This window comes from Vitis vinifera, chromosome 18, assembly GCF_030704535.1.
Source record: "Vitis vinifera cultivar Pinot Noir 40024 chromosome 18, ASM3070453v1".
Lineage (NCBI taxonomy): Eukaryota > Viridiplantae > Streptophyta > Magnoliopsida > Vitales > Vitaceae > Vitis > Vitis vinifera.
This window is the reverse complement of record NC_081822.1, coordinates 35,681,856-35,693,364: the sequence shown is the minus strand read 5'-3', so window position 1 is coordinate 35,693,364 and position 11,509 is coordinate 35,681,856. Positions and strand designations below refer to the sequence as shown.

General features: G+C 32.6%; 1 protein-coding gene across 1 annotated transcript; it reads left to right on the top strand.

The window, feature by feature from the left end:
• The first annotated feature begins 848 nt into the window (after positions 1 to 848).
• Positions 849 to 11,491, top strand: LOC100255036 (disease resistance protein RPV1). The gene is made up of 8 exons (XM_059734398.1): positions 849 to 1,597; positions 3,558 to 4,638; positions 4,741 to 5,031; positions 5,126 to 5,228; positions 5,310 to 7,747; positions 7,836 to 8,471; positions 9,039 to 9,136; positions 9,675 to 11,491. Exons 1-6 carry the CDS (start codon positions 1,092 to 1,094, stop codon positions 8,388 to 8,390), a joined length of 4,974 nt encoding a protein of 1,657 aa, XP_059590381.1. The 5' UTR covers positions 849 to 1,091; the 3' UTR covers positions 8,391 to 8,471; positions 9,039 to 9,136; positions 9,675 to 11,491.
• Positions 11,492 to 11,509: the final 18 nt, after the last annotated feature.

Here is an 11,509-nt window from a genome sequence, read left to right as displayed (position 1 = left end):
GCTTCATAGAGAAGTAATAAGAGAACACTTAAAACAACACTTTTAAAAAATTGAAAAATCACTCATAATGCTTTTGGGAGAAGTCTCTAATTGATGATTCTCACAAAAACATTTTTAAAGAAATCGTTTTTATTAAAAACAGTTCAAATAGAAATATTATCACACATTGTATATTAAGAATTCGTTTGAAAGTGATTTTAGAAAGTGTTTCTAATATTTATAATACTTGAATGATAAAATATTTTAAGTATTAGAAATATTAACAGAGCGTTTGATAGTAATTTTAAGAAGTGTTTTTAATATTTTAAAAATAAATTTTTTAAAGTATTATAAATAGTAGAAACACTTTTTAAAATTATTGTCAAATACACCCTAAAACACTTCTTAAAATTATCATCAAATATACTTTAAATGATTATATTTTAAATGTTTTTAATTAAAATATTTTCTTTCAAAATCTTTTTAAAAGAATTATTGGCAAAATGATTCACCAAAAAATATTATAAATAATTTTTCAAATATTTAAAAGTGTTTTCTTGATACGTAATTTTTCTTTATGATTATCTTTTATACTAAAAGTGGTTTTTAGAAATCCTGCTAAACGGACCGTAGGAGTCTCACAGCTTCATTGGGTAAAAAAAATCCAATAAAAATTAAAAGAATAAATCAAAATGGAAAAATGGAAGAAACATGGACATGGCATAGATGTAAAAGAATGAGCTTTGATTTTTGAATGGCAAAGGAAGGGAAATAAAAGTAAAATGATAGAGTGAAAAACCTAAAATGGATATCAACAGACTCGCAAGTCTCATTATTGAGGCCAGCTGTTGGTTCATGTGAAGCCGCGATGAATCTGAGAAACTGAGCAATAGTGGCAGCCCCACAATTGGAACAGGACAATTTAGCTTGTTGACTCAAACAGTATTTCTCTTTCTTCCATGAACTTTCATTCTTCCCTCTTGCGTCCAACACAAAAAAAAAAAAAAGAAAAGGAAAATTGCTTGCCAGAGGAGAAGAACAGCCATTTAGCAACCAAAGACCCTTTCTTTCCGTTCTTAGCCTCCTTGTAATTTGCCAGATCCAGTCCAGAAATGGCTTCTAGTAGCACCTTAAAAGCGTCGTCTTCCACTTCTAATTGTGATGGTTATAATTATCATGTGTTCTTGAGTTTTAGAGGTGAAGACACCCGCCAGACTTTCACTGGTCATCTTTATGCTAATTTGGTTGCACGTGGAATTCACACCTTCAGAGATGATGAAGAACTTGAGAAAGGAGGAGATATCGCATCAGATCTCTCGAGAGCTATCGAAGAATCAAAGATTTTTATTATTATTTTCTCGAAACACTATGCTGACTCCAAGTGGTGTTTGAATGAACTGGTAAAGATCATCGATTGTATGACAGAAAAGAAATCAGTGGTTTTGCCGGTTTTCTACCATGTGGAGCCAACAGATGTACGAAATCAAGGAGGAAGTTTTAAAGATGCATTTTTGGAGCATGCAAAAGATGCAGATCAAGAGAAGAAGAAGAAAATAGAAACGTGGAAGAATGCCTTGAAGATAGCAGCCAACCTGTCTGGATTTCATCTGCAGAATCAGTAACTATACTTCTACTAGATAAATTTTATCCTACTTTCTTAAATTACAAAGCTGGGTAGCGTGACCTTGGATTTCATGGTGAGACCTACAAGTAAATCATTCTTTTATTTTATTAATAAATAGTTGAGATAAATAATTTAATAGTGTAAGGACCTAGGGTTGGAGGAAAAATTACTACTAAATATTTGACTAATATTTTATCAGTATAAAAAGTCCAATAAATAGCTTCATTTATTTATTTATTATTTTTATCTTTTTCTTCCATTTTAATTTTGTTATTTTATGTTTTTAAAAATTTTTCTTTTTCTACAAAAAAATTACTACTAAATATTTGACTAATATTTGATCAATGAAAAAGAGTCCAAATGGATTTATTTATTTATTTATTTATTCTTCCATTTCACTTTTCTATTTCATTCTTTTATACTTTCTTGTGATTATTATTACTACTACTACAATTTATAATAAAAATACTATCAATATTGATTATTGCTACTACTGCTAATTGTTATTATTATTATTATTATTACTACTACTACTACGGTTTATAATACAAATACTATCGATATTAATTATAATTACTATTACTAATTATATCATCATTTGGTTATAGTTATTATGATTATTATCATCATTACCATCACTATCATCATCATCATCATCATCCTCATCATATTCACTCTAATATATTCAAAATCTAAAGCTTTTTAAGTGCTTAATATTATAGTTTAATTTAATGAACACTTTTAGTAAGATATTATTTTAAAGAGTGAAAGTGTAAATGACATTTATAAACTTAGGCTGCTTGCATGAAGGATTTTCTCATCTCTTTGGGATCCCTACATCTGTAGTTTCTATCATCTCTATTACAATTATCTTATAACACCTTGAATGGTCATGTCTCTTTAGAGATCTAGAATTTATAGACACAAGCCTAGTATAATGTTTAACCATTCTATATTGCAAAGACATTTTGATTGTATAATGCCCATGAATTCCATGCTCACTCACTGCAAAGATTCTCATGCACCTTCCTTATTATTTAGAGTCTCAATTCTTAGTATTTGTGCATAAATTGTTCAAAGACTTGTTCATCCAAATTTGCTACACTATAATGATCATATTTTTAGTATGATATTCTTCTTGGATAACCTGTTTTGTGATCTAATGATACATTATTTATTTTTATTTTTTTATTTTTATTTTATAAAAAGTTTGTTCCATTGACCGTTTGGTTAGTTGGCCCTATGCTCAATCCCCAAAAACTGTTACTATATATATATATATATATATATATATATATATATATATTTACTTAACTTACCAACTTTATTCTCATAATGAAAGCATTGTGAATATGAAAGCACTAACAAAAATGAATCTCTATTCTCTTATATTAATTTTCTTTAAGAAGTATTTCAAATCTTCTTCAATTAAATTAAAGGTTTTTAATCAAAAAACAAATCATTAAAATAATGGTAAGTTGATAAAACATAGAAACAAGGGAATAAGGAATTTAAAGATCTTTTTTACTAAATAAAGGGTGAAAGAAAGTTATGTGAGAGCATAGTGGAGTAACAATTCTCTTTAATCAAGAAAGGTATTACTAGATTAGGGAACTTGGATGCCAAATTGGAAGCTATCTTGAAGCTTGACATATGCTTGTGTTATGATTATAGCATCCCTTATCATGAAGTCGAATAATGTTCTATACTAGTCGACTTCAATTTGAACCTTTCAACAAAGTAAGCAACTAAAGTTTACATTTTTCACTTTTTTCTTACTTGAATTAATAGCTGGGAATAATTAGAATGTACTTAAATAAGTAATTTAATATTGATTATATTAAATTAATCAATATTGTTCAAGTTTTTTTCTATTACATTCTATTGTTCAAGTTTATTTCATATTGATTATATTTGTGACATATTCTAATACCACATATTTTATGATTAATAGATCTGAGGCAGAGTTTATTCAAAGGATTTATGAAGATATCGCTATAAGATTGAATCGTACGCCTTTAGATATGGGCTACAACATAGTTGGAATGGACTTTCATTTGACGCAATTAAAATCACTTATAAAAGTTGAATTGGATGAGGTTCTCATGGTTGGTATCTATGGGATTGGTGGAATTGGCAAAACTACCATCTCTAAGGCTATTTATAATGATATCTCGTCTCAATTTGATGGTTGTAGCTTTCTTGGAAATGTTGGGGGGAAATGTGAAGATGGTCTACTTAAATTACAAAAGACACTTCTTCAAGATATCGTCAAGTGTAAAGTGCCAAAATTCAACAATATTAGCCAAGGAATCAATGTGATAAAGGAAAGGCTTCGATCGAAAAGAGTCCTTATTGTTCTTGATGATGTGGACAACTACATGCAATTAGAAAACTTGGCTGGAAAACATGGTTGGTATGGTGCAAAAAGTATAATCATCATAACAACTAAAGATAAACATTTGTTAGATCAACATGAAGTAAAAGCACTTTATGAGGTGCAAAAGTTGAATCATGAAAAATCTGTTGAACTTTTTAATTGGTGGGCCTTCAAGCAAAATACTCCCAAAACTGGATTTGAAAGCCTTTCAAATAGTGTAGTGGAGTATACTCATGGTCTTCCAGTAGCACTTAAAGTTTTGGGTGGCTTTCTCTATGAGAAGTCAATAAATGAATGGGAAAGTGAATTGCATAAAGTAAAAAAAATACCTGACGAGATAGTTCAAAATGTGCTTAAAGTAAGTTATGATAAATTGGATCATACATGTCAAGAGATATTCTTGGATATTGCATGTTTTTTCAGAGGAAAAGACAAAGATTTTGTTTCAAGAATATTAGGAAGTTATGCAATGATGGGAATAAAAGTTTTGAATGATAAATGTCTTCTTACTATTTCAGAAAACAAGTTAGATATGCATGATTTAGTACAACAAATGGGCCAAGAAATTGTTCGTCAAGAATGTCTCAAAGAGCCTGGAAACAGGAGTAGACTCTGGGATTGTAATGATGTTGATAGTGTGTTAACAAGAAATACGGTAAGAGCCAAATGTATTTTGTTTAAGAAATAATAAATCTATATAACTTAATTGATTTTCGTACATCTTGTGCTTGACTTATTCTTGGCTTTTATTTTTTAGGGGACTCAAGCAATTGAAGGACTATTTGTACAAGGTTCTCTAGCAAGCCAGATATCTACAAATTCTTTCACAAAACTGAATAGACTTAGATTGCTCAAAGTCTATTATCCACATATGTGGAAGAAAGATTTTAAGGCCCTCAAGAATCTTGATTTTCCTTATTTTGAGTTAAGATATTTCCATTTTAAGGGATACCCTTTAGAATCCTTGCCAACAAATTTTCATGCAAAGAATCTTGTTGAACTTAATTTAAAGCATAGCAGCATAAAACAACTTTGGCAAGGGAATGAGGTATTATTATAATTGTTGTTTCATTAATAGTTTTTATAATAATTTTAAAATTTATAAAAAAAATTATCTACTAAGACATTTTATTTTGTTCCAGATTCTTGACAACTTGAAAGTCATCAACCTTAGTTACTCAGAGAAACTTGTTGAAATTTCAGACTTTTCAAGGGTGACAAATTTGGAGATCCTAATTCTAAAAGGTTGTATAAAGTTACTATAAAGGTTTATTTATTACTATTATTATTAAAGTTATTAACTAATTGTTTTCTTGGATATGATAGGGTGTAGGAGCCTTGAGAGTCTTCCAAGAAACTTTCATAAGTTGGAACGTCTTCAAAGTCTCTCTTGTAAAGATTGTTTAAAGATGAAGAGTTTTCCCGCAATCAAAGGAAATATGAGTAAGCTAAGAGAGATTGATTTGACAGCTACAAGTATAAAAGAGCTTCCATCCTCAATTGCATATCTAAAGGCTCTTCAACACCTAGATTTGTCATGGTGCAAAAGCCTAAGGAGTCTTTCAGAGAGCATTTGCAATTTAAGCTCTCTTAAAACTCTCATCTTGGAGGGGTGTTCAAATTTAAAGGGGTTTCCAGAAATCAATGATGATATGGAAAATCTAAAAATGCTTGATTTGAGTCGTACAGGTATAAAAGAGCTTCCATCCTCAATTGGACATCTAAAGGCTCTTAAACACCTTAATTTGTTATCGTGCGGAAACCTTGCAAAACTTCCAGAGAGCATTTGCAATTTGAGGTCTCTTGAAACTCTGATTTTGGAGGGGTGTTCAAATTTAGAGGGCTTTCCAAAAATCAATGATGATATGGAAAATCTAAAAAGGCTTAATTTGAAGGAAACATGTATAGAAAAGCTTCCATCATCTATTGGACATCTAAAGGCTCTTAAACACCTAGATTTGTTTAGTTGCAAAAGCCTAAGGAGTCTTTCGGAGAGCATTTGCAATTTGAGCTCTCTTGAAACTCTCATCTTGGAGGGGTGTTCAAATTTAAAGGGCTTTCCAGAAATCAAAGATGATATGGAAAATCTAAAAAGGCTTGATTTGAGTTTTACAGGTATAGAAGAGCTTCCATCCTCAATTGGACGTCTAAAGGCTCTTCAACACCTAGATTTGTCTAGTTGCAAAAGCCTAAGGTGTCTTTCTGAGAGCATTTGCAATTTGAGCTCTCTTGAAACTCTCATCTTGAAGGGGTGTTCAAATTTAAAGGGCTTTCTAGAAATCATAGATTATATGAAAAATCTAGAACATCTTGATTTGAGTTTTACAGGTATAGAAGAGCTTCCATCCTCAATTGGACGTTTAAAGGCTCTTCAGCACCTAGATTTGTCTAGTTGCAAAAGCCTAAGGAGTCTTTCAGAGAGTATTTGCAATTTGAGCTCTCTTGAAACTCTCATTTTGGAGGGGTGTTCAAATTTAAAGGGCTTTCCAGAAATCAAAGATGACATGGAAAATCTAAAAAGGCTGGATTTGAGTTTTATAGGTATAAAAGAGCTTTCATCCTCAATTGGACGTCTAAAGGCTCTTAAACACTTGAATTTGAAATGTTGTACAAAGCTTGTGAGCCTTCCAGATATCATTTGCAATTTAAGCTCTCTTGAAACTCTCATCTTGGAGGGGTGTTCAAATTTAAAGGGCTTTCCAAAAATCAAAGATGATATGGAAAATCTAAAAAGGCTTGATTTGAGTTTTACAAGTATAGAAGAGTTTCCATCCTCAATTGGACGTCTAAAGGCTCTTCAACACCTAGATTTGTCATATTGCAAAAGCCTAAGGTGTCTTTCAGAGAGCATTTGCAATTTGAGCTCTCTTGAAACTCTCATCTTGGAGGGGTGTTCAAATTTAAAGGGTTTTCCAGAAATCAAAGATGATATGGAAAATCTAAAAATGCTTGATTTAAGTTTTACAGGTATAGAAGAGCTTCCATCCTCAATTGGACGTCTAAAGGCTCTTAAACACTTGAATTTGAAATGTTGTGCAGAGCTTGTGAGTCTTCCAGATAGTATTTGCAGAGCTCTTAAAAAACTTGATGTCCAAAAATGCCCTAAACTGGAGAGAGTGGAGGTGAACTTAGTGGGATCTTTGGATCTAACTTGTTGCATTCTAAAGCAAAGAGTAATCTGGTGGAGCAATAATCTACTACAAAATGAAGTGGAAGGAGAGGTCCTTAACCATTATGTTTTGTCCCTGTCATCACTGGTAGAATCATGTTCAAGAGACTACAGAGGTTTCCACCTATCTGCACTAGAAGTATTATCCGTAGGTAACTTCAGTCCAATTCAAAGAAGAATCCTCAGTGATATTTTCCGCCAATCTTCATTGAAAAGTGTATGTCTTCGTAACTGCAATCTAATGGAAGAAGGAGTCCCTAGTGATATTTGGAACCTATCTTCACTGGTAAATTTATCTCTAAGTAACTGCAGTCTAACGGAAGGAGAGATCCTCAATCATATTTGCCACGTTTCATCATTGCAAAACTTATCTCTGGATGGGAACCATTTTAGTAGCATACCTGCCAACATCATTCAACTTTCTAAACTGAGAACCCTCGGCTTGTATCACTGCCAGAAGCTTCTACAAATTCCAGAGCTTCCACCGAGTTTACGAGCTCTTGATGTCCACGACTGCCCATGCCTGGAAACTTTATCAAGTCTCTCAAGTTTACTTGGTTTTTCCTTGTTCAAGTGCTTCGAATCAACAATTGAGGTATGATTTTCAAGACATTTAACATTTTTTTTTTCCTTTTTTTTTTTTTTTGACAAAAACACAAGAATTACACTAATATTTCTTACAGAAGTGTAGGTGGTCCTATTGGAGGAAGAAATTCGAAATTTTGACCTTATATTTAATGCCTGGAAATAATGGAATTCCAGAGTGGATAAGCCATAAGAAAAAGGGATCTAAAATAGGAGTAGAACTTCCTGAGAATTGGTGGGAGGATAACAACTTTTTGGGATTTGCCTTATGCTCTGTTTTTGAATATGAAGATCCTTGGTGTCAATTGACCTTCCATAATTTTTACTTTGATTATCCGGATGGTTGCTTATCTAAATCCAAGTTCATGGATCTACTCATATTTAGCCGTAGCTTTCTACATTGCCGTAATTGTGGTGAATCAAATAGAGTCTTGGTGGCATTTTATCCAAAGGTTGCTATTGAGAATAAGCATTGGTCAAATGAATGGAGACATTTGAAGGCTTCATTTTATGGTGAAGAAGTGAAAGTGGAAGAGTGTGGGCTTCATCTTATATATAAAACCAACATCTTCAACAGAGATTCCAATGCCACCAACCATTGGCCTCGGTTATTGAGTGAAAATACAGATTTCAATGTTAAGGAGAAGTCTTGATGGTGCAGAGAACCCACACAACAAAAAATCGAGACTTCTCTAGTTTTCAACCTAACACACTTTTCTTCATCCTCCTATAAGGTCCGTCTTCTTTCTTTTCATTTACTAGATTGATATTCCGTTTTTTTTTTCTTTTCTTTTTTATTATTTAATTTTTAATTTTATAATACTCAAAAGCTAATCTTTGGAATGAGTTATTGGAAGGAAAGGAGCACATTTAGATATTAGAAGTCTTTAAGTTCAAAATTTAGAAGGAAAAAATGGAATGCATATATTGATTAGCAAAAGGTGAAAAAAAAAAAAAAGACTTTTAAATTAATTTTATATTCAAGTTTTAAAAATTATCATATGTTTTTTAAATTTCTTAATTATGGTGTAAGTTAAGCTAGTTGAATCAAGAATTAGTATTTATTTTTCTACCATTTTGGTCCAAGTTTGACCCTAATTATAAATTAATTAGTTACATTTTTCATACTTTAATCTCACTCGTATTTTTTTTATACCTAAACCATAATTTTTTTTGTATCTTAATCATATTCTTTATGTTCTAATCATATTTTTAGTTCCTTGATCATGTTGTTCATCTTATTATAATATTTTTTTTACACTTCAATTATATTCTTCACACCCTAATCACATAAAGTACAGGCCGCGCCCGCCTATATGCACAAGTGGTTGGAGGTTCTTTGCAAATTTGTCCAATGGATATGCTGCAGAAGATATTAAACATTCATCTCAAGCTTTTGGTAAGTCGTCTTTCTTATCAACAGGCCCAAATTCTTTCTAATGATTTTCATTTTTTTCATTTTATTTTTAATTTTTTTTCCTAGCTACTCTATTTTGAAAGTCCAATTATACACTACAAGAAACATAAGATATGGTGACAGTTTTAGTAGGGGTCTAAAAGTCCCCAACTAAAGATTATATACAGGATCAATAATATTCCACCCGCATCTAAATATACAAGCATGAGCAGAAAATTTTCCTCGGCAAAAATCTACAGTGAAGACCACTATCATTACCGTGCTTAAAAGGATAGTGTGTTTCCTTATGGATGCAGTCATGTACTGGCTGCTTTCTCATGCATCTAATCCGCATGAACCTCGCTGCTGCAATATATCCCATTTTAAAAGCTCAGCCATAAACCCCTCTCTATGCCTCTCCATAGCCAAACTCTTAATGTCAGGCCTTTCTCCTTGGACCCTTTCTTTCCTTGCTTTGCTTTGCTTATTTTTCATATTTCCTTATTTTGATTTTCTCAAGTGCCCATTGTCTTTGTTTCAGCCCAATACTAAGCCCTAAGGTATGAGGATCTGCTGATTTGAAGGGTTTTGTAGGATTCGATTTGCTAATTTCAATTCTTAAGGTATGTTTTGATTTCATGCCTACGATTCAATGAAATCTTATTTACGAAGTATCATGCCCAAGGATTCAATTTGCAACATGGTAAGAAATAAAATCTTTTCGTTTTGTTTATCTACTATAATGTTTCTGCTCTCCACTTTCTCGAATCATGGTGTATGTTTGGATGACTGGATTTGGAACGTGGATAATGTGTTCCCCTGATTTTTCCAGTCGGTTTTGTTTAGTTGATTTTTGTTTCATGGATGATGTGTTCACAGTAGCCTTGGGGAAATAGAGAGATACACTTTCAGTGTTGATGCGGTGTGTGTTTTTTAGGCTTGCGAATCTGATTATGGTTTGCATAATCTAAATTCTGCAATTAAAATAATCATGCTAGCATTGTGATTAGTAGATTTCATGGATATGGATTTTGGCCTCAGGGAAACTTTGTGGATCTGATTGAAAGTGATACATTTAGAATCATTTCTACCACCAAAGAAGCCTAATTAGTCTAAAGCTCAGATATACAGATATCTGATTTCCCTTTTCTTTTTATTTGCTACCACCAAATATTTAGTAGTGATAGTGGTAAAGTAGAAGATGTAATAGAAAGTTGTGGACATGTGTGGTTGTGGTGGGTTCATTGTGTCTGGATGCCTCCTGCTTGGTTTGATTTGTTTTGTTTTGGGGGCCAACACCGCTCAATTGCATTGCACTACTCTGCTTCCTTGCTTGAGGCCCAATCATAGGGAACCTCAGATCCCAGCACCTGCTCATCACTAGTTTCTGTTTTTCTGTTCTCTCTCTCTTTCATTTTTATTTTTTATTTTTTATTTATTTTTTGGGGGCAGTAGGAGCTTTTGTCTCCCTCTCCAAATGAAACTCAACTTAAAAATTTTTCACAATGGAAATGGGTCATAGAGGTAGGATAATACAGAAACTTTGATTCCAAGAGCATCACAAAGAAACTCAGTGAGCAGATTATGACAACCATTAGTCCCAAGGTTTTCACTTTTCAGGTAGGTGATGGATATCAGCATTCACTCCCATCAACCGGTGGGATGGCTCTAATTGGCAACCATAATAAGCCTTTTCCCTTTTCCTCTTTTCCTTGTAATGCATTAACTCTCAGGGACTGTGAGAGATAATTAGGAATTATGAGACAACTCAGAAAACCCAGGTTTGCCTTGAAGGACAAGGCACCCATCCAGATTCCAGATGTATTTCGATCTGTTCACTGAGTGATATATAGGAGAGTTCAAATCACTACTATTCTGAGACATAAAAATTAAATTGTGTAAAAAAGAATTAACATATTAATGCATTATTGGGCAATCTCTGGTTTAACAGAATACAAGAAGACTCTCTCACTCAAAGCCAACAAGAAGATTGCTGACTCATCATTGAAATTCCATTATAAACATAGACAGCTAGCAAGGATGACCACCAAAAACATATACATTTCCAAGAATTCATTTCAACCACCAACACTGCTAGGAAAATATAACGTCCAGAAAATTCTTCCTCCCCATTAAGGCTAGAGGGAAAACCAATTTCAAGGCAACCAACCACCTCAATTATTCAGAGAAAATGCTAGAATAGTCGACATAAATTTGAAGGGAAAGTTGTGATGGTTCTTTCTAAATTTTTCCAAGACATGAAGAGCCAGCAAAGCACATTGGAATTGATATATCCATTTGTTGTGTGGAAAATTTTCCCCCTTTAAGACTGTAGCTACTAGGAATGATTTTTTAATTTACAAGGTAATGAAAGCA